General features: G+C 41.0%; 3 protein-coding genes across 4 annotated transcripts; 1 reads left to right on the forward strand and 2 right to left on the reverse strand.

The window, feature by feature from the left end:
* Positions 1 to 1,088: 1,088 nt before the first annotated feature.
* hibch (3-hydroxyisobutyryl-CoA hydrolase) lies at positions 1,089 to 13,643 on the reverse strand. The gene is made up of 14 exons (XM_061792570.1): positions 13,488 to 13,643; positions 13,231 to 13,273; positions 12,666 to 12,797; positions 12,507 to 12,591; positions 11,314 to 11,394; positions 11,141 to 11,193; positions 9,036 to 9,114; positions 6,270 to 6,415; positions 5,075 to 5,161; positions 4,952 to 5,010; positions 4,761 to 4,842; positions 1,837 to 1,956; positions 1,471 to 1,504; positions 1,089 to 1,393 (listed from the first exon to the last, which is right to left on the reverse strand). The coding sequence occupies exons 1-14, from the start codon at positions 13,517 to 13,519 to the stop codon at positions 1,278 to 1,280; spliced, it is 1,149 nt and encodes a 382-aa protein (XP_061648554.1). The 5' UTR covers positions 13,520 to 13,643; the 3' UTR covers positions 1,089 to 1,277.
* On the forward strand, positions 13,640 to 15,981 carry LOC133486841 (prefoldin subunit 2-like). The gene has a single exon (XM_061792572.1). The coding sequence runs from the start codon at positions 13,708 to 13,710 to the stop codon at positions 14,176 to 14,178; it is 471 nt and encodes a 156-aa protein (XP_061648556.1). The 5' UTR covers positions 13,640 to 13,707; the 3' UTR covers positions 14,179 to 15,981.
* A 1,333-nt stretch (positions 15,982 to 17,314) lies between these two features.
* On the reverse strand, positions 17,315 to 18,736 carry LOC133486727 (kininogen-1-like). Of its 2 annotated transcripts, XM_061792311.1 has the most exons (5): positions 18,627 to 18,736; positions 18,491 to 18,531; positions 17,897 to 18,055; positions 17,658 to 17,782; positions 17,315 to 17,565 (listed from the first exon to the last, which is right to left on the reverse strand). In XM_061792311.1, exons 2-5 carry the CDS (start codon positions 18,507 to 18,509, stop codon positions 17,530 to 17,532), a joined length of 339 nt encoding a protein of 112 aa, XP_061648295.1. In that variant the 5' UTR covers positions 18,510 to 18,531; positions 18,627 to 18,736; the 3' UTR covers positions 17,315 to 17,529. The 2 variants fall into 2 exon arrangements, with proteins under 2 accessions (XP_061648295.1, XP_061648294.1); XM_061792310.1 differs by having other exon boundaries at positions 17,658 to 18,055; positions 18,627 to 18,735.
* Between the last annotated feature and the right edge of the window lie 2,529 nt (positions 18,737 to 21,265).

Genomic DNA, 21,265 nt, shown 5'->3' on the forward strand with positions numbered 1-21,265 from the left:
AGTTTTTGAACTATAGATCCCAGTTTTCTTAAAAAATATGAAAAATACTGTATTTAGCAGATATGTGCTTGCTTTATAAAACTTTTCAAATACTGACATACAATGAAACATGAAAGAAACAGGCATGACTGCTATGTTTATTTAACACTATTATGTTTTACAAAGGGCGGCACGGTGCAGGACTGGTTAGAGCGTCTGCCTCATAGTTCTGAGGACTCGGGCTGAAATCCGGCCTCGCCTGTGTGGAGTTTGCATGTTCTCCCCGTGCCTGCGTGGGTTTTCTCCTGGTACTCCTGTTTCCTCCCACATCCCAAAAACATGCATGGTGGCTTGATTGAAGACTCTAAATTGCCCGTAGGTGTGAATGTGAGTGCGAATGGTTGTTTGTTTCTGTGTGCCCTGCGATTGGCTGGCGACCGGTTCAGGGTGTACCTGAACTCCTCCAGTTACATTAGCTTTACGGAATAGTAACGTTTGATTATCCAAAAGTGTCAGAAACTAAAACAAATCCCAGTAAACATTGTTTACTCCATATGTCATTTTTACCAGTAACTGAGCTGTGAAATGAACCATTTACATTGTATAAGTTGATTATACTTACAAAAAAATATATTATTAAAGTGGGTCAAATTGAATGGGGCCCATAACAAGGAGACAAAAGTGACTTTAACAATAATAATATTAAATCAAATCTGCTGGCAGTGTGTAAACATCCCGAGGGAAAAAAAGCACCGCTAGATGAAGCTGTACTGTAGTTTGTTTAGTTGATGAGATCACAAAGCGCCGACGCCACTTCATCACATATGTCCATATAAGGACATACGAGCAAGCGGCTGCCGCACGACACTTGAGGGCTAGCGCATCAGCCACAGAAAAGGGAAGAAGGCAAGAGTGGCTTGCCAGAACAGTTTTCGGTAAGAAATTTCTGCTTGTAATCAACATTCACAATCCATCTTACCTTACCCACCAAGTCTTAGGTGGAGAAATGTCGTCATTATGTCACTATTGTACGTTGAATCAGGGCGTCGCAATTTAACAAAATTCTAAAAGGCTCACTCACACATTTTCAAAAATAAGTAGATAAAAGATGAGCTTGCTTGTTTAATTTCACACTCGATGGGTGGGCTGGCACGCCAAAGACCATTGTATAAAAACAAAAAGTCAGTTTGTCATAGTTTTGTTGTCTTATCAACATGGTTCACAGGAGTCAGTTCTTGATTACCCGATACAAAGGTTCATTGCTCACTATGGTGCATATTTGAAATTGTCGGCTGACATCACAAAGACAGATCCAGGTCTCCAAGCGAGGAGAAGCACTGATCGACACTCGGATCGGTAACCTCCTCCAGGGTGGACGGCTTCCATTTGGGACTCTGGTCCTTGTCAACCAGAACTGGTTAACACACACACACACAAATGGAGTTTAGCGACATTAAGAGACGTGACAAATGGACACGGCGTCCAACTTACCAGCTCTTACGCCCTCGTAGAAGTCATGGCCCCGCTGCAAAGCGACACAAACCATGTTAAGGGGTCACGTTCTACTTTGACTTCAAAGGAATTGGATAGACAAGTGCATAACATTGATGCTGCCATGAAACATTCAAGTTTTCTGTTTCACACTTCATTCAAGAGTGAAACTCAACTGAACCCACAATTACTTTTTTCCAGTGGTTAAACATGCGGTGGGCTACGTTGTCCCAAGAACATTTTTGGTGTAGCAAAGAAACAAACATAAGAGGATGGCTAAGTTGGTTGAAATAACTTGGCTAACGTACATGTGACTTCTGAATATACTCTTTTTAAGGACAAGTGTCCAGTGTGGCCTTCTCTTACCATACAGGCCTGACTCAAGCGATACTCCATCACCAACACGTCCTGCAGGTTGAGAGTGGCGCCGAGCTGCAGCTGTTTGTAGGTTAGTTTCAAGGACGTGGGAGACATCTTGGACAATGTCTGCGGGAGAACAACCGGGACAAAGAGAAAGTGATTTGTCTGCTTGTCCCGAACATTTCTTCCTACCAAAACTCACTAAGTAGCACCCGCCCATGGAAAGTTGGGAAAAATAAAATGGCCCTGAACATCAGTTTTACCAATGGCCACGAAATTGGGTGGACAGGTCTATCATAACAGGATCCACGAAAAAGTGAAAAGGATGTTGGCTACTTTGGCCTAAATCTGACATTTCGGTCAAATTCCTTCAGTTGGCCACCCTGAAAATGTTGAAAATTAGCCCATGAGACCAGTTTCACCGATACATACCAAATTTGGCGGACATGTATATCATTACAGGATGTACAAAAATGTCTCAAAGACCCATGATGGCAGATGAACAGGGAGTCTGCCATTTTGGGATTAAATGGCCATTTTGTTGGCCATTAGTTTATTAAGTATGTATGTATCTATCCATCCCTCCCTCCTTCCCCTAGGAAGAGAAGCAACAGTTCTGAACTTTCTCCATTTATAGACAATTTGTCTAACCGTGGCCTGATGAACAAAGACTTTTAAGATACTTTTGTAACCTTTTCCATCTTTATATAAGCCATCAATTCTTAATTGTAGGTCTGATAAGAGTTCTTTCAAGGGAGGCATGGTACATGTCAAGCAATGCTTATTGGCAGCAGAAAATTCTACCCTGCTGTGTGTTTTCTAGCGGCCAGAGCACCTTTAAGCCACACCTCCAATCTTGTCTCATTGATTGGATTCTAGGAATGTTTACGTTACTTTTAATAAAAATATGAAAATAATGGCGGCACGGTGGTCGATTGGTTAGAGCGTCAGCCTCACAGTTCTGAGGACCGGGGTTCAATCCCCGGCCCCGCCTGTGTGGAGTTTGCATGTTCTCCCCGTGCCTGCGTGGGTTTTCTCCGGGCACTCCGGTTTCCTCCCACATCCCAAAAAACATGCATTCATTGGAGACTCTAAATTGCCCGTAGGCGTGACTGTGAGTGCGAATGGTTGTTTGTTTCTATGTGCCCTGCGATTGGCTGGCAACCAGTTCAGGGTGTACCCCGCCTCCTGCCCGATGACAGCTGGGATAGGCTCCACCACGCCCGCGACCCAAGTGTGGAGAAGTGGCTCAGAAAATGGATGGATGGATGGATGAAAATAATATTGTTTGTGTGGTATTAGTTTAAGCAGACTGTACATTCTTGTGATTTAGATGAAGATCAGACCACATTTCATGACCAATTCATACAGCAATTTAAGAAATTCCAAAGGGTTCACATACTTTTTCCTTTCACAATATCTACCTCTCATTTTCACAAAATTCCCTCAGTATTGCCCCCGCCCCCAAAAAACTCTTAAATATGTGAAATGAACCATTTTGTATAGTTTCATTGGATTTTAATTGCCAAACAAAAGACGTTTCACACCAAAAAAAAAGGTTTACCTATTTTTTTATTTGATTTTTAACAATAAAATGGGAGAATTTGACGTGTTACATAACAGCAGGGTTTAGCAAAGTGCTTTTGCATTATTAATACCGACTGCAATGAGGAGGGCATCAGCAACAAACAGTGGAGCTGTATGCGGGGGAGGGGCCTATAATCTTGAGTCTTTTTTATAATCCCTCCTTGGTCTGGCGTCATTGGACGATGCAAATGGATATGATGTGGAAAAACAGAATTAGTTAAATGCGTTTTAGGAAAGCTACTTTTCTGTGAAACACAGCTTCTCCCGAGAAGTCTCAGCGCCCTTTGCACAATGGTCATTGCACCGGACTATTGCAATATTAGTCATTCGAACTGCTCTAAGTGCTAGAGGACTCTGCATCTTTTTGCACAATTGTTTTTTGTCAATGTCTTTATGTCTCCAAAGTGTTCTGTTGTACTAGAGCGGCTCCAACTACCGGAGACAAATTCCTTGTGTGTTTTGGACATACTTGGCAAATAAAGATGATTCTGATTCTGATTCTGAGAATCTCCACATGGACGAGTGAGATGGCGCCGAGGAGGCACAAAACCAAGACTAACCCCATTAGGTGCTTAACTGCGGTAACTGCTAATTACTAATACACTCAAATGGCTTGGCTCTGTTCCAGCGGTCCTAGCAGATGTTTACCAGATGGTGAGGAAGCGGGAGCTGAGGACGAAACAATCGTGGATACAATCTGGACTAATGTTTATCAAAACATCACCACATCATTTTATTATAATCTGGGAATCACATTTTTTAAAAATTCTTATCGTGAAGCATGGCTTCAAGTTGGATAATTATTTTGAGAATTTGCCATGAAAAAAGGGTTGCGCGGGCGCGCTCATCACCGCATGCAGCTCTAATTATTATTACAACTTCTTTTTTCTTTCTTATCGTTATTAACTGCATTACTAACAACGTCATTGAAATATGTGAAATGAACCCATTTTAATTATGTTGATTACACTCATCAAGCACAAGTACTTATAACTATATTTCCTTAATGTTAGAATGGCTCGATTAGACCCGCAATATAACGAGAGGCTCAACTCTTTAGAGCGCAATCAAAAAGCCACATAAGTAGTATTTTAGTAATTCATTATTTATTTATTTATTTTTTATCAGCCCAAACCCTTACAAACACTGAGATTGAAATATTTGACTTTTCTGGTAGAAGATAAAAACAATGGACATAAAAGCATCCTGTACTGACATTTTGAATAACCTGAAGGTATGTATTTTTGTACCAGTTACTAGAGGCAAGTGACCACTTTTAAGTTAGCTAAGCAAACTGTACAGTGCAAACAAATCAAAAGACAGATTAAAAGTCAAGCAAATACCTCCACTTGTTTCTTAGCAAAATGTGATCCGTCTGCCTGCAGGTTCTGTATGATACCTTCCATACTATTTGAGGTGAACAGCCTTTGGGGATGAAAACAACAACGTGCTCATTTTACATGCTTGATTATAATATACAGTAATTAGCAAGCGTTCTTAGAATTGGATGACAAAGCAGTGATTCACTCCCTACCTGTCAATATCAGACATATGCTTCTCCAGGACAAAAGGCTTGTCACAATCGAGGCTGCTCTGAGAGAAGTACAAAATGGATTATAAACACCAAAAGCAATCAAGTTCTGTTCAGACTCCTCACCTCGTTCTGGAAGGAGTCTAACACACTGGAGATATTCTCTGCAGAGGGAGAACTCAAGTCCACCAGTTCCTTCTCCAGGTCCAGTATCTATTACAGTGAAAAACAAACAAAAATACAAAACTGAAAACAAATTTACAGGTGATTAAACACTTTTAGCAAGTCTGTATGGAAGACATTATTCAAGCCCTTGTATCAATCAAACATCTGGTGATGTGTTCGCTGCATGTCCCACATACAATAATCCGCACACTAAATTGACGGGTGTAACTCGGCAATTAAGTGATGAAGCGCTGCCTTCAAGAGTGAAAATAAAATCAGTGCTTTGACTCGTGTGTACGTCACTTTTTTAGACTCAGGCCCAACAAGAAGCCACTGGCTAGCTTGGTCCCAAGTCGTCATGGTAACGAACGGTTCTCGCGTTGTCACAATGTAATCCCTCAAAGCAGGAGGCAGCACTTCACCAAGTTGCAGAGTTCCATTTATCAATTAGAGTAGCGGATCTCTGCATGCGAACGCACTCTCAAATACAAATATCCCCCAAAACACAAATCCAGTGGCTAATCTATCCTGAAAAATTAAGGTTAAGAGTCGACTCAACCTTCACCACCCACAGAAATATAAACAAAAGCCGCCTGTGGAGCTGCCAGACACATAGTGACTCAGCATCCGGTTTTCTACCTAAATGCCCCCTCCATCCCCATCATGTTCCTGTCCTGCGGGCAGCGGCCTGACCACTGTGCTCGATGAGCTGCCGAGTGCCTTAGAGCAATGTTTCTCAACCAAGTTTCTCCGCACACCAGGGGACCTCCAAGCTATAGCCTGGGGGTCCTCAGTGCATACCTACGTATGGGGAGCAGCGCGCCATTAAAACAAACACAATAAACCCAGTGCTACTTCCTACCATAGCTTTGGGCCCATTAAAAGCGTGAAATGATTGTGACGTACACACACATTTGACATCCATGCATGAATAAAGTCAAAAACATTTGGCATCTTTTGTAGAAAAGAAGTACTTTTGAAATTTGCTTCCTAAAATATGACTTTCATCCCTTTAACTGACTTGAATATCATAATATTACTACCTTAACTTGGAAAAATACATTATTGTTGTATATTTATGACTAAATAACTCCTGTCTCTCCAGGCTACGTTCTATACAATATTGCATTAATACGTATACATACAATACGTATACCTTCTTGGACTCAACAAAGTGAGTGGCAATTCCAGCTCTGTGCACGTCACGGCCTCTGAGGCGGAAGCCCGTCAGAGCCAGAAACAGTCCCAACTTTCCCTGAAGCCTCGGGAGGAAATAGCCACCGCCTACATCGGGGAACAGACCTGTCACAGTGAAACACAAGACTTCAATTTATGACATGTAAAGCAACAAGAGCAGTGGCTCATTTGCAGGAGACAGGACTGCCTCCTCAAAACACCAATAAACAACAACCCTTCAATAATAGGAAGACGTAAGCATCCCACACATTAGTAAGACACCTGGCAACTGCTTTAAATTGTGTGTGTGGGGGGGGGGGAATGCATAAATGTGCATTACTGACAGTCCAGGAAGCAAAATAAATAAATAAGTTACCTAAAATGTTTCCATATCTGAAATATTTCATCAGTAATCTGTTAGGAATTACGTCTGTGTTTTCAATTGAATTCAGCATTCCTAAATGTGAACTGAAGCTTTACTGGTCACAGTTTGTGTGGCAAGAGCCTCGCTGAACTGCAGCGGGATTAGAGACCAGTTGGCCTCATTCACGGCCGAAAACGTATTATCATAAAGCGTGGCGGATGATTGCGGGGACGCTTAAATCTGTCGAGGTTGCTGCAGGGATATTATCAGTTCAGAGAGTACAGAAAAATAGCATCAAATACATTGTCATTGTTGTTAACATTATGGACATCCATTGATGCATTTTTTAGGTTCATAACGTACTAACTTTCATACTGAAAAGACTAAACCTTTCGTCAATATGACGCGCCACATAACGGGAGGGTTAAACCACCATTGGGAGAAGCCTGATGTGTGTGTATGGGTGTTATGCTCACAAACCTTTTATTTTTTTTATTTTATTTTTTTTTTGCAAGAATACATTGTATAAGCCCACGCTAGTCTAAACACGGTATTCTGATTAATACTGCATTCGCGGAATAAGAATCAGAACGGATTAATCCATCAATTTAAATTTTCTCAGTGGCCCACCATGTTTGGCAATATAGCCCTCTGCTGTCACATGCCCAAACCTGGAAAACAGATAGCGGACTCCCTGTGTATGCTGCGATAACTAGCACAACTACGGGTTGATGACATGATTAGGGTTGGGCATGGAGAATTGAGAACTGATTGGAACCGGATTGGATTATAGTGTGCAAAGGAGGCTTTTACGATGTGTAGACTTCAGTCAATTGGGTGAGTGAAACAATAAAATGTCTATCCCAACATTGCGGCAGCTAACAAGTTAAATGCTGAGTTGCACTATTGCACTGATGTTTTTTTAGCGTTCATTTTAGTCTTCAACGTAAGAGCTGATGACTGACACAAAAATAAAATCTAAATTATTTTACCATACTGGAAAGAAAGTAGAACCAGTTGCATTACAAGCTTAACATTGACCTAAAACTTCAGCAAAGGTCAAACTAGCAACTTCACATCACAATGAACTGGGACAAAATTCACATAAACGTTGTCTCACAGTACCACAAACATAAACCTTGTTCCTCATCGGTGGCTAGGTAAAGGAATCAACGTTTTAAAGAGCATTTGGTTCCATTCATTATTCTTTTTCATGCCGTCTCCTTTCACCGGTGTCGTGCGAAGTAACTTTTGGTGCCAAAATGCATGAAATTGCACAATTGTCACCCCCCCAAAAAATTAAAATGTACCGGCATTACCAGATTACTAGCAACCTTGTATTGCTCAGTGACTGTTTTCTTCAATGTCTTTATGTCTCAAAAGTATTCTCTGTCAGTTGACCGTCTGCTGTCGTACTAGTGCGGCTCCAACTACTGGAGACAAATTCCTTGTGTGTTTTTGACATACTTGGCAAATAAAGATGACTCTGATTCTGAAAATGCTGAGTTCTGGTGCGTCCCCTTCAAATGAAAAGGCTACATGCTTAAAACAGGAAGTTAAGTTAAAACTTGCACATATAAACCATTTGATGTGATAAAACAGTTGTAAATAAGTATTCTAACAATGCTATATTTAACTTTTAGCTGAAACATAAATTAATGAATATTAAGTAAATTTGGTTAGTTCTACACACGTTGCCTTTTAGTTCATAGGTCTGATATTGATACTGGTTATAAAGAACCCAGAGACAAACGTTCATTTTAGTCTATGCTGCGGGCTGCTACTAAAATGGGTGTTCATAATTTGGACAACCCCTTATTTAAACTATGCAAACTTTTTGACCCAGCCCCCTAAAAGAATCGGAATCGAGAATCGTTTGGAACCGGAATCGAATTGACGAATCGGACTCGGGACCGGAATCGCTCAAATTGAAACAATGCCCAACCCAAGACATTATGGTTTGATTTTATTTATTTTTTTAGCAAGTTTGGGTTTGGTGAAAATTTATGAATTAATCTGTTTAATTCTCATTTCATGAATGCAATATCAATCATAATACCGTGTTTAGACTAGTGGTGGCAGATACAATGTATTCTTGTCCCCCAGAATTTGGGGTTTAGTTTGCTTTTAAGTGACAAAACAATGTATTCATTCCCTAATGTCAGTAGTCATTCGTCCATTGTTAATCTCCTCACGGGGCATGAGCAGTGGGCCATCTGCCTATAAGTAATTAAGCTTATGAGCAAATTACATTCCAGCATAAGAGGCTGGGCGTGGCAATTTGCACCACTTTTGGCGATGTCACCCACTAATGTGATCATTTTCGTCTGTAAGTGAGCTCTCACACTCGTGCTGAGTGCTCACACCCACATTGCGGCTTACCAATAGCGGTCTCGGGCATGGCGAACATCGTTCTTTCGGTGGCCACACGAAAACGTCCGTGAACAGACAGACCAACTCCCTGCGGGTGGAGAATGAGACAATAACGTGACAACAATTTAGTCCCAAATGAAGTCCCAACAATGAAGAACGAAGTCCTGTTTTCGGCCATGTGTGGCGTATTAATGTTACAGTACCTGTGATACATTAAAGGTTTAATCATCCATTTTCTACAGCACTTGTCCTCATTAGGGTCAGAGGTAAGCTTGGGTCTATCCCAACCGACTGGGTTCACCCGACACTGGTCCCCAGCCAATCGCAGGGCACATAAAGACGAACAACCACTCAAACTAACATTCAATGGACAATTTAGAGTCTTCATTGAACCTAACATGCATGTTTTTGAATGTGGGAGGAAGTCAGAAATGTCAGGAAAACCCTACTAGAACATTTGAACTTTATTTGGGGTTAATTAAGAGTTGATTTTGAAATGGTGGCAGGTGTGTGCTGACCATTCAACACGTGTTTGCATGTGATTAGTTAATTCTGAACACAGCCAAACACCGAGTTATAAGAGTGCAACAACACTTGTGCAACAACATTATCTCAGCTCATTTTTATTTCCCCTCTTGAAAAGATGTATTATTTTAAATTCAATTGAGATGTACAGGCTATAGGTCACATTAAAGGAGGAAAACGTTTTGAAATTATTTTTAAGCAACAAAATATGGAAAAAGTGAAGTGCTGTGAATACTTCCCAGATGCACTCTAATATCCAGCTCTTAGGTCACAATTTGTTTACTTTTCTTGTAACCTAATTAACATAATCATTCTTAAGCCTTTGCAGGGGATTCAAGTCATGCAAAAATAAACACTTGGCCAGACCGCGTTATGCTGGAAACTTGACATAATAGTGAGAAAATACACTGGTTATAAGAAGAGATGCTGAAGGTTCTAGTTTTCCGGCTACAGCTTTCGCTTTCTGTGTGGAGTTCTTATGGTCCACTTGCGCTGATGTGGCTTCCCTCTGGGTACTCTTGCTTCTGACTCAAACTATTATTGAAATAAATACAATACACGTACTTTAAACACATTATATGGACTAAAACTACGGTCAAGGTCACATCACGGAAAGATTAAACCCAACTGTGATGTGATGGGTGAAACTGACCCATTTTAAAGTTAAAACAATTCGCCAATATTATGTAATTACACACACACACACACACACACATACATACATATATATATATCACTCACACACACTATTTATTTATTTATTTTTTGACAAACACCCAAACAAGGTACTTAAATCCTCCTCTTACGGTCGTATTGCAGGAGTAGCAACAATGTTACTGTTTCAGATTGACCTGAAGCATTTTTTTATGATCCAAAAATGTCCAAAATGCTAATAAAAATACACTTACTATGCGATACAGAAGTGAAAAGCCACTTTAGACATTTTTGTTTGTTTTAAATGGGTCAATTTGAGCCATAACACAAAAGGATGGTTAAATATATTAACCCGGTTGTAACACAAGGGGCACAAATGGGAGCAAGGAGTGTTCATTCTTTATTTTTATTACTGTATTTATTTTTGAATGACTAAACTTGCAGCAGGACACATTGACACGTGAACATTTCTGCCATGCCAAAAGAAATAAACATAACAGGAGGGTTAAGGACAAAAGTTAAACATATTGAAGCCCAACAGCAAACCTCTCTAATGATTCATGTTGGTTATTTTTGGTGGGGGGTGGGAAGTAAGGTCATAATTCAATTTCAAGCTATATCTGACTCCTGCAGGGTGGCAACAATGCATCATCCAATCAGATGGCACCGTGCACTCTGAGCAGGTAACACAAAGTCCTCTGCTGACACCCTCAGACGGAAATCTACATCGCACCTAATAACAGTAACTGTCCATTATCTCAAAATGCATGCTCTGTTTGGAATCGTCCCCTGACCTCAACCCCATTGAGAACCAGTGGCGTAGCCTTAGTCACCCGAGTGTACCACTGGAATATAATCCACAAGTACAATCAAAAGTGTCATGGAATGCCACTGTACCATCTTAACTATTATTCAAATGAATAACTTTCACTTACCCCTCCCATTGTTATTCCGTCGATGAAGGCAATAAATGGTTTCCTGCATGTTCCTGAAAAGATCACATGTATGAGGAGGAAAAATGTCGGGAAAATGTGAGTAACTACAGGGGATTTACCATAAATTGGTTGATTGGGAAGACAATTTTTCTTTTAATGGTCATAAAGCTCACCTATAGCATTGTTCAAAATGTATTCCTCACGGAAAAAGACCTTCGCAAGGGGATCGCCAACTTTCCCCGCTTCAGTAATTGCTGAAAGGAAAACATGAAGCATCAAATGTGACAACAGTCAGTAGGATTCGATGGGAAACCAAATTCTGAATTCTGACCAAACATCGGTGTCGGCTTTCTGCACATGCTGGAGCTTTCTGGGTTGGAGTTTGAACGACATTTAATTCACAAGAAGAAGCGGAAGCCCGATGGGGAGTTTGGACTGACAAGGAAACGTCCACTAGCTTAATGCTGACACATAATGGGAAATGCCATGGAAGGGCTAAGAAAACTAGTCACGATTTCGGGGTGGTTATAAACCTTTAAACAACTTCAAACAAACAGTAGCAAAACATGTAGACAGACAATATAACAATACTCAGGGGCATATATTCTTTATTATATTTACTTCAGCTTAGTTGTGACGGTCTCCTGTGTTTCGTCATGAAGACTACGTGTAGTATGTCTGTATGTATTATACTGCCTCCTGGTGGCTGAGGCATGCACACCAGACACACAAAGCCCATTTAATTAATGCATGAAACCATGATACACAAACTGTTTAATTACTTACATTTTATTTAATTATGTAATTACTGTATCATTTTTATAAACTACATTATTGTAGAGTTTTTTTTCTTATTAAAAACACAATAGTTTTTGGTAGTGTTTTTTGGGTTGGTTATAACGCATTAATGGCATTTTCATTAATTTCAATGAGGAAAGATATTTGAGTATTGAGTATTTGAGTTACGAACACGGTCACGTTTTTTTTTCTTCAAAAAAATTATTTTTAACCCAAAACTATTGATTAAATTCTGGGATAAACTACCAATAAGCGTGTTCATTCAGGGGAAAAAATACAATCTTTTAAAAATTGAAATTTTTTTTTAAAAAATTTGAAAAACAAAGCAAAACAAAAAAATACTGAATAGGTGTATCCATGCGTGGCAAATCGCAATGATGTGGGGGCGGGTCCACTGTAAAAAAAACAGAGGGCTAATAGGAAAGCAGTCATTTATATAAGTTCCAAAGCAGCGACATACACAGCAGCGTCCTAGCATATTCAGTGCATTTTTCAAAATTGCAATAGTTTGTTTTTTGAGTGACAAATCTGAAACTGCTGAGTAATACAGGAGTTTAACCACTAGTACCTCTGATGTCTCCACCGGCGCAAAATGCTTTCCCGCCTGCTCCTTTGATGATCACAAGGTCCGTGTCACTGTCACTCTCCCATTTCTAACAACACAACATTTTAAAACCACACAGTGACAAGGAGGTTCATAATTTATGAAGAGCACTTCAGCCTGTACCTTGAGCTGGGGGTAGATGGCTCTGATCATGGTGAAGTTGAGGGCATTTAGCACTTTGGGTCTGTTCATTGTGATCACACCGGCCCGGCCCACCTTCTCGAGGAGAACCTCGGGCTCCACTCGACTGGACATCTGGAGCCAAAGAGAATTTTATTTCATACACAAAACAGTTTTGAACATTGTAGTCATTGTCACACAATGGAGACATTTCTACCGGAGTCTAATAACCTACGCAGTAGTTAAGTCATAATAATTACAGTAAAACATATTTGTTTGAAAAACTTTTATAGGCCATAAATAGAAAAGAACCAAATGGGAAACTGTAAGTAAGTACAGCAGAAACTAAGCGTGCCTTCTTTGTCGTGTGATTTGACGTATTCTTATGCTGCTGCGCAAACTAGTTCATTTCACGTCGTTCGTAAGATCAGAATATCGTATGTCGTAAACCGAGTAACCAGGACCCCGGTTTACAACATGATATTTTGATCTTACAAACGACTCCTTCGTGCTTTTCAGAGGGCTTGTAACCATCCTCCTGAAAACCACAAAGCAGTCGTTCCCTCACCATGTGTCCTTGAATTCGATGCAGTCTGCAGATGGATCTGAGTCTGAAAGAAGCAACAACATAATGGTCACCTTCTATTTTCGCGTATAGGACTTATTATCAACAATGCGTATGCTGACATGATAGAGGTAGTGATTTTTTTCCATTTTTTTTTTTTTTTTACTTAACACCCCACTGTGACTGGGCCTTATAACATATTTCCAGCATTTCATAATGGCAGCAACAATGACCATACGGCAACAACTGAATAAAAATACCTGTGTTTATATGCCAATGTTGTTAATGACATGACTGTTAGCTGTTGTTCGTCTTCGGACACTGGACCTCTTCACTTCCTGATAGGGGTAGCAGCTACTCCTGATTGGTCACAATAGTGACGTCACATGTGATGTAACGTCCGGAAGCCACCTCCCGTTTTGGTTTGTAGAAGAAGAAGAAGAAGAAGAAGAAGACACACTCCCATCACCAGCTTCCAAAATGGCTGCGAACGCTAACAACACGGCTTCCCAACCTGGTAGCAGTGGCGGAGGAAAACAGTCCAGCCTCTCCGCCGAACAGGTGGTGGCAACATTTCAGAAGATGCGTCAGGAGCAACGCAACATGGCCTCTAAAGCAGCCGAGTTAGAGATGGAATCGAATGAACACAGCCTAGTCATTGAGACCCTGAAGGGCGTGGATCCATCCCGGAAATCCTTCCGTCTTGTTGGCGGCGTGTTGGTGGAGAGGACAGTGAAAGAAGTTCTGCCGGCATTGCAGAGCAACAAGGAGCAGCTCTCCAAAATAATTGAGTCCATCAACACCAAGATGCAGGAGAAGGGGCGTGAACTCACAGACTACAGAGAACGCTACAACATTCGCCTGGTGGGCGAGGGAGATGCGCAAGGCCAGTCGACGGCATCCTCCAAGGATAGTGAAGGAGGCGGCGGAGCTGGTGTTTTGGTTTCATAGGTTGTTGTTTTTTTTATATTATTGGCATGGCTCAGTGGTAGCTTGCATATTGAAAACAGTTGAAAAAAAACAATCTAGGTTTGAAAATGGAATTTGTCTCAAGATTTTGGACAGACAACTTCAGGATGTGACGTGCCCTACTGAATCAGTTTTCTGATTCGATAGGGCTCGAATGTTGTTTCCAGTGTGTTCAGTCGCTAAATAACGTGGCAGCGCAGACGAGGTTCTCACGTTGGAGGAATGACTTTTGTTCTCACAAGCTGCAAGGATGAAGGCGCTTGGAAATGTTAAAAACAAAAATCCAGTTTTGGTTGGTTTGTAAGTTGAATATTTTCAATAAAGATTTGGGGAAAAAAGCAATAAATGAGCCGTCTCGGTCCACGCTGACACCAACTAGTGGCACGGCAACCAATATAAAAATACGTGGGCACAGAGGGTGATTTTATTTAATTTAAATACTGTTAATGCCATGGTTTGGCTTTGACTTCTTTTTAAGCTTTTAGCGTGACTTTTCTTCGGCGCGTGATTGACGTCACATGATGCGTTCGGGACAAACCCGGGAATTTCGCTGAGCTACTTCGGGCACGCTGCCACCTACTGGCGATCCGGTGGCCACAGAAGGATAAATAAAACTGCTTTCGAATAGTTTTTTTTGCTCCGTCGCTCTCACTAATTATAAAATCTAGCTCGTATTTGAGCTTTCATAGCCTGGTGTGTAGCTGTAAGCTTCTTTTCGCTTCCTGAAGGAGGCCGCCATCTCTTCTTGGTCAGCGCGAGTGACCTCCCGAGATGCGTTTGGAACAGCCCGGAAAAAAATGGATTAAGAAGTTCCAGATCCTCAATTTAATGCTTATTTTTGGTTTGTGCTTGCACTATTACACGATTCTAATTGATACATTTATATGTGCAATTAGTCCCCTATAAAAGTAATGGATAAGTACTGAAAATTCCTTTATTTTCGCTGTAAATTTAAATCATTTGGTTTCGACATCAAAAGATAATTTTCGTTATTTACATTTGCATCAGATACGACAGCTTAGAACATTGCAATATCTAACTTAATAAAATTTTATAGGTGAATCAAAGTATTGTGTACTACTTTCAGGACGATGTCACATCGAATTGGGCTGACAGGTGTGAGAAAGAAACTCGTTCTCTCTGGGACTTTAGAAAGAAGAGCTTTAGGACACATTTACACAACGGACACACATAAATCCTAAATCTCAAGAAAAGAGAAAAAAGCAAAGCTGTACAGAAAGAAGAAACAGAGCTGAAGTCTTGAATCTTAGAATAGCGCCCTTATAAAAACACAGTTGTGTGCTTGACTACATTTCATCCTCATTTTCTTTCTGCGTCACAGTTTCTTGTTTTTCCACCCCCACACAGGTCTCTGGTTTTCATGTTGGCTACACCAAGTATGAATGCAGTCTCGTCTTTTGATGTCAAACCCAAATGTTTTCAGTTCATAGCAAAGTAGAAGCAGGTCCTCAAAGTGACAGTAAGGTGTGGTCCATCTCTGGACAGTTATCTCGAATGTATTCAGATTTATCAAAACAGGATTAGATGTGAGATTTCAAGATGACAAATACTGTTGGGATAAGGCGCGGCTTGAGGAAATAGATAAAGGTCAGCCTCTCCCATAGCAAACGCATGAGGTCAGTTTGTCAGCGAGAACAAGCGCTTATCTCCAGGAGTTTCTTTTATTTTGGTCTGGGAAGTCACTAGAATGTTGCAAAGTCCACTCGAGTCTACTACAAAAGACACAAATCTGCTTCAAACACAATAAATTCTTGTCAAGTCTTACATGGGTCGTAAAGCCTGTACAGTGCTTGTGTGTCTGTTGCAATGCCCAGAACGTTTGGCGTACGGGAGATGAGTCATGTTGAAGCCTCCTGTTAAGTTGCGGGTTAAATTGACCAATGTAAATATTTTTTAAAAGGAAAATATATTCTTTGTACAATTTTTTTGTTTTTAAATTGCAATTGACATGTTATGGTAAGGCGGCACGGTGGCCGACTGGTTAGAGCGTCAGCCTCACAGTTCTGAGGACCCGGGTTCAATCCCTGGCCCCGCCTGTGTGGAGTTTGCATGTTCTCCCCGTGCCTGCGTGTTTCACTCCGGCACTCCGGTTTCCTCCCACATCCCAAAAACATGCATGAATTGGAGACTCTAAATTGCCCGTAGGCATGACTGTGAGTGCGAATGGTTGTTTGTTCCTATGTGCCCTGCGATTGGCTGGCAACCAGTTCAGGGTGTACCCCGCCTCCTGCCCGATGACAGCTGGGATAGGCTCCAGCACGCCCGCGACCCTAGTGAGGAGAAGCGGCTCGGAGAATGGATGGATGGATGGATGTTATGGTAAATATCCATCCATCCATTTCAAATACTGCTTATCCTTATTCAGGGTTGTGGGGTGCCGCAGCCTATCCCAGCTGACTTTGGGCAAAAGGCGGACTACACTCTGAATTGGTCAGCATTCAGTCGCAGGGTACGGAGAAACGAACAACCGTCTCACTCGCATTCACACATTCATTGAGTGGGAAATTAAGCCACGCTGCCTGTACCAAAGTCAGGCAAATGTACTGCATAGTAAAGGGTAAATGTATTGTGTAAAAAAAACACAAAATAAAAATTCACTTTTTTGATGGTTAAACACGCTGCAGGTTAAATTGACCCCGTTAATATTTTTTTAAATGAGAAAAACGTTTTTTTTTTTAACTTTCTTTTTTTTTGTGGGGGGGGGGATTTACGTATGTAATATAATTGATTCATTTTAAAATTTTATTATATATGTTCAGTTATTGTAATCTATTATGGATAATAATGAAATTACATGATGCAATAAGAATGTAAAAAAAAATAAAATTAAAAGTTACTTTTTTATGGTTCAACATGCTGCTGGTCAAATTGACTCCTGTTAATATTTCTAAAAATGAACAAAAACATTTTATGTTATGTTTTTTATTTATTTTTAATTAATGTAACAGTTTTTTATTATATATTTGTAATTTAAAAATATTAAAACATGTTCTTTGTATTCATTTATTTACATGTTATATTAAATACATTTTGTAAAAATAATAATAATTTGATGGTTAAACATGCAGTGTGTTAATTTTTTTAAGAATGCAAAAAATAGAAAATATTGTTTTTATTTATTTAATTATAACACTGTAAATATGAGGCATTGTAGTTTTTTTTAATGGTTAAACATACAGTGGGTCACATTGAAATATTTAGGTGTACCAAAGAAAAAAACATAACAGGAGAGTTAAGCGCAACCTCATTATCTTCCAATGTTTATTTTTGGGGTATCCTTCACATTTCTGCTGGCATCTTGGGGGATTTCATCTAGTCAGAGTCGCTGCTGCAGGAACTGCTGGATGACTGAAGAAAACAAAAAACATAGATTGAGAATACAAGCGTGAACATTGGGAATTTGTTTTGCAGAAGACCTCACATGGGTGAGTAGGTCTTACCCCATGGCAGTCCTTTCCTTTCTTGTGGCACTTGCCATGCTTGTGGCCATGCTTGTGCTTGTGTTTGCCATGACAATGACCACCATGCCCATGCCCGTGTCCATGATCATGTCCATGTCCATGGCCATGCCCATGATCATGCCCATGGCCATGCCCATGCCCATGATCATGGCCATGCCCATGATCATGACCATGGCCATGATCATGACCATGGCCATGCCCATGCCCATGATCATGGTCATGCCCATGATCATGCCCATGTCCATGACCCGATTCACAGCAAGGTGTGCAGCAGGGCTGAGGAGGACAGCCACCTGGTGGATACTGAGGGTATCCTCCAGGAGGATATTGCGGGCATCCCCCAGGCTGGTTGGGGTAGCCCTGAGGGTACTGATTCCCTTTACACACAGAGGAAAGAAAAGAAGTGCGATTAGTTAATTAAACGAATCCTCATGTTATATTCTGGGTCAAAATCAATTGACCCGTTTGAATGTCATAGAAATACGCACATTAAACCTCCAATTATGTTGCAGCTTGCGGGTTACATCGACTGATTTTAAAATAATAGAATTAGAATGATTTAAATAAGTGTAATTAGCATGGTTCGTTTAAATTTCATTTTAACATTTTTGTTTCATTCATTTAAATGTTTTTGTTAGTGATGGAGTTAATAATAAGAATAATAAAAATATACACTGGAATGTTTTTATTTCATTTAATTTCACTTGGTTAAACACATGATGGGTCAAATATATCCGGGAACATTAATGGCTGTTCCTGACAAATGTAACTTAACAGGAGAGTTTAAAACAGCAAAAGTAATGCTCATTTACCTTGGTTGTTCCCGTACATTCTCTAACAGCTAGTGAAACTCCTGGAATTGAGAAAAAAAAAAAAAAACACACAAAATGCTAAGAATTAGCACAATTTGCTAGTAAATCACAAATGACCAAAAAGAGAACAACTTACTGCACGTGGGAGTGTTGAGTCACAAATGCAGTCGCCTGCTTTTTTTGTCACTCCTTTTATGAGCAGCCACTCCTCGACATTTGCCTCCTTCCCTGTGTGTGTGTGTGTGTGTGTGTGTGTGTGATGGTTAACGTACAGTCTACAGTCCACCAGGTCCGCTTGGGTGAACATTTGCCCACATGTCTTACTTTCAAGGCGATTAAACAATTTTTTGGGGTATTGTATTATTTACTATATTACAATATTAAATATTCTATTGATTGCATTTTAAAGGATGTTTTAAATATTAGTCTTGTTCCACCTTCAAGGTGCCAGGTGTCTGGTTGTTATGCCCATATGTAGCTTGAAGAAGGATTGTTTAACTGTCCCGTGTTCCAGCTCTAAAACCTACAAGGGGACATACTTTACCTAAGTGTTTGTCTGGTTGCTATGCCAATATAAACCGTAGCTTCAAGTAGGACTGTTTAACCATCGTGTGGTCCAGCCTCAAGACCCGCTAGGCTCCATACCCAATTGTAGCATTTAGGAGGATTGTTTAACCATCCACGTAGCTGTCCTGTGTTCCAGCCTCAAAACGCATTACGTGAAATACAGTACCTAGGTATCTGGTTTTTATGATAATGCATAGCCATAAGAAGGATTGTTCGGATTGTCCAGTGTTCCAGCCTGAAGACCAGCAAGGCCTCATACCCCGGTGTTGCGTTGTTATGCTGATACATGTCTTTCAGGATTGTTCTAACCGTCCATGTATCTGTCCAGTGTTCCAGCCTCGAGGACCACAAAATGTCATACCTAAGTGTCTGGTTGTTATGCCAACACATAGTATAAGAAGGATTGTTTGACCGTTCTGTTTTCCAGCCTTGAGTCCCACAAGGCCACATAGCCATGTACCTTGTTGTTATGCCATTAAGGCATAGCATAGCGTTAAGAAGGATTGTTTTGACTCACATGGATTTAATATGCATTTGGCGTTAGTATACTACGCATAGCTTTAATGTATCTCACAAAGCCTCGTCATAGCATACATAGACAACAGAGATGTCAAATTTTATAATTTGTCCCAATGAACAACAACATGGCGGCACGGTGGCCGACTGGTTAGAGCGTCAGCCTCACAGTTCTGAGGACCCGGGTTCAATCCCCGGCCCCGACTGTGTGGAGTTTGCATGTTCTCCCCGTGCCTGCGTGGGTTTTCTCTGGGTACTCCGGTTTCCTCCCACATCCCAAAAACATGCATTAATTGGAGACTCTAAATTGCCCGTAGGCATGACTGTGAGTGCGAATGGTTGTTTGTTCGTATGTGCCCTGCGATTGGCTGGCAACCAGTTCAGGGTGTACCCCGCCTCCTGCCCGATGACAGCTGGGATAGGCTCCAGCACGCCCGCGACCCTAGTGAGGAGAAGCGGCACAGAAAATGGATGGATGGATGAACAACAACATATTTTGTTATTTGTTGGCCTTGTTATTAAAATAAAGATAACACATGACTCACACTCATTTCTCAAGTCATTATTTGTCTGTTGAAGAAATTCCACAACACATGTCAGGTAAATGCACAAAAGACGAATAATCATGAAGTAACACTTTCATAAAAATCACCCGCCATAAAGGTCCTCCCTTGTTACACACGTGTAATAATAAAAGAACACTGGCAGATAACATACTATCTATCTATTTTCTGTAGCGCTTGTCCTCATGTGTGAGGGTCATTGGTGAGCTGGAGCCAATCCCAGCTGACTTTGGCTGAGAGAAGCCGGGTACTTCCTTCACTGGTCGCCAACCAATCGAAGGGCATATACAGTATAGACAAACAATCATTTACACTCACATTCACACCTATGGACAATTTAGTCTTGACTTAACCTGACATGCATGTTTTTTGGAGGAACTTTTAATAACCCTCCTGCTATCGTTTGGGTGAAAGTGACCTGTCTAAAACAGGTTTTAATTTATTTATTTTTATTTACATGGTATATGTAATACATAACTGTGTAATGCAGCCCTATGGGGGGGCACAAGCCAGTGCAAACTGTTGGCCGGTTCCAAGCCCGGATAAATGCAAACATGGGCCCCACAACCCGAGGTGTCACAGTGACCGCCCCACAACTTGATAAGCTGCTTTCTTCCAAGCGGCCCTGCTCTGCGCGAGAACCACTAGAAGACGCCGACTGGACCTGAACCTAATTAGCAGGTCCCCTCGAAATCTTGGTTCACAGTCATCAAAGAGTCCTTTTCTTTGTTTGAACTGACAGCAGGCAAAAGGTGGGACCCTCTCTCCAGGGAGACCAAGCTGGGACAGATCATGTTATGCAAATACAGCAATGAACTATTTGCTTAATATTCAAACATGCATGCAAGGCGCCATCTACTGGCGTTTGAGAGTACTGCAACCCATGAACCTCCATCCAAAGTTGTTTTTAACTGAAGATAAAATGTCCGGGCGGCACGGTGGGCGACTGGTGAGAGCGTCAGCCTCACAGTTCTGAGGACCGGGGTTCAATCCCCGGCCCCGCCTGTGTGGAGTTTGCATGTTCTCCCCGTGCCTGCGTGGGGTTTCTCCGGGCACTCCAGTTTCCTCCCACATCCCAAAAAGCATGCATTCATTGAAGACTGTAAATTACCCGCAGGTGTGACTGTGA

This window comes from Phyllopteryx taeniolatus, chromosome 12 (genome assembly GCF_024500385.1).
Source record: "Phyllopteryx taeniolatus isolate TA_2022b chromosome 12, UOR_Ptae_1.2, whole genome shotgun sequence".
NCBI lineage: Eukaryota > Metazoa > Chordata > Actinopteri > Syngnathiformes > Syngnathidae > Phyllopteryx > Phyllopteryx taeniolatus.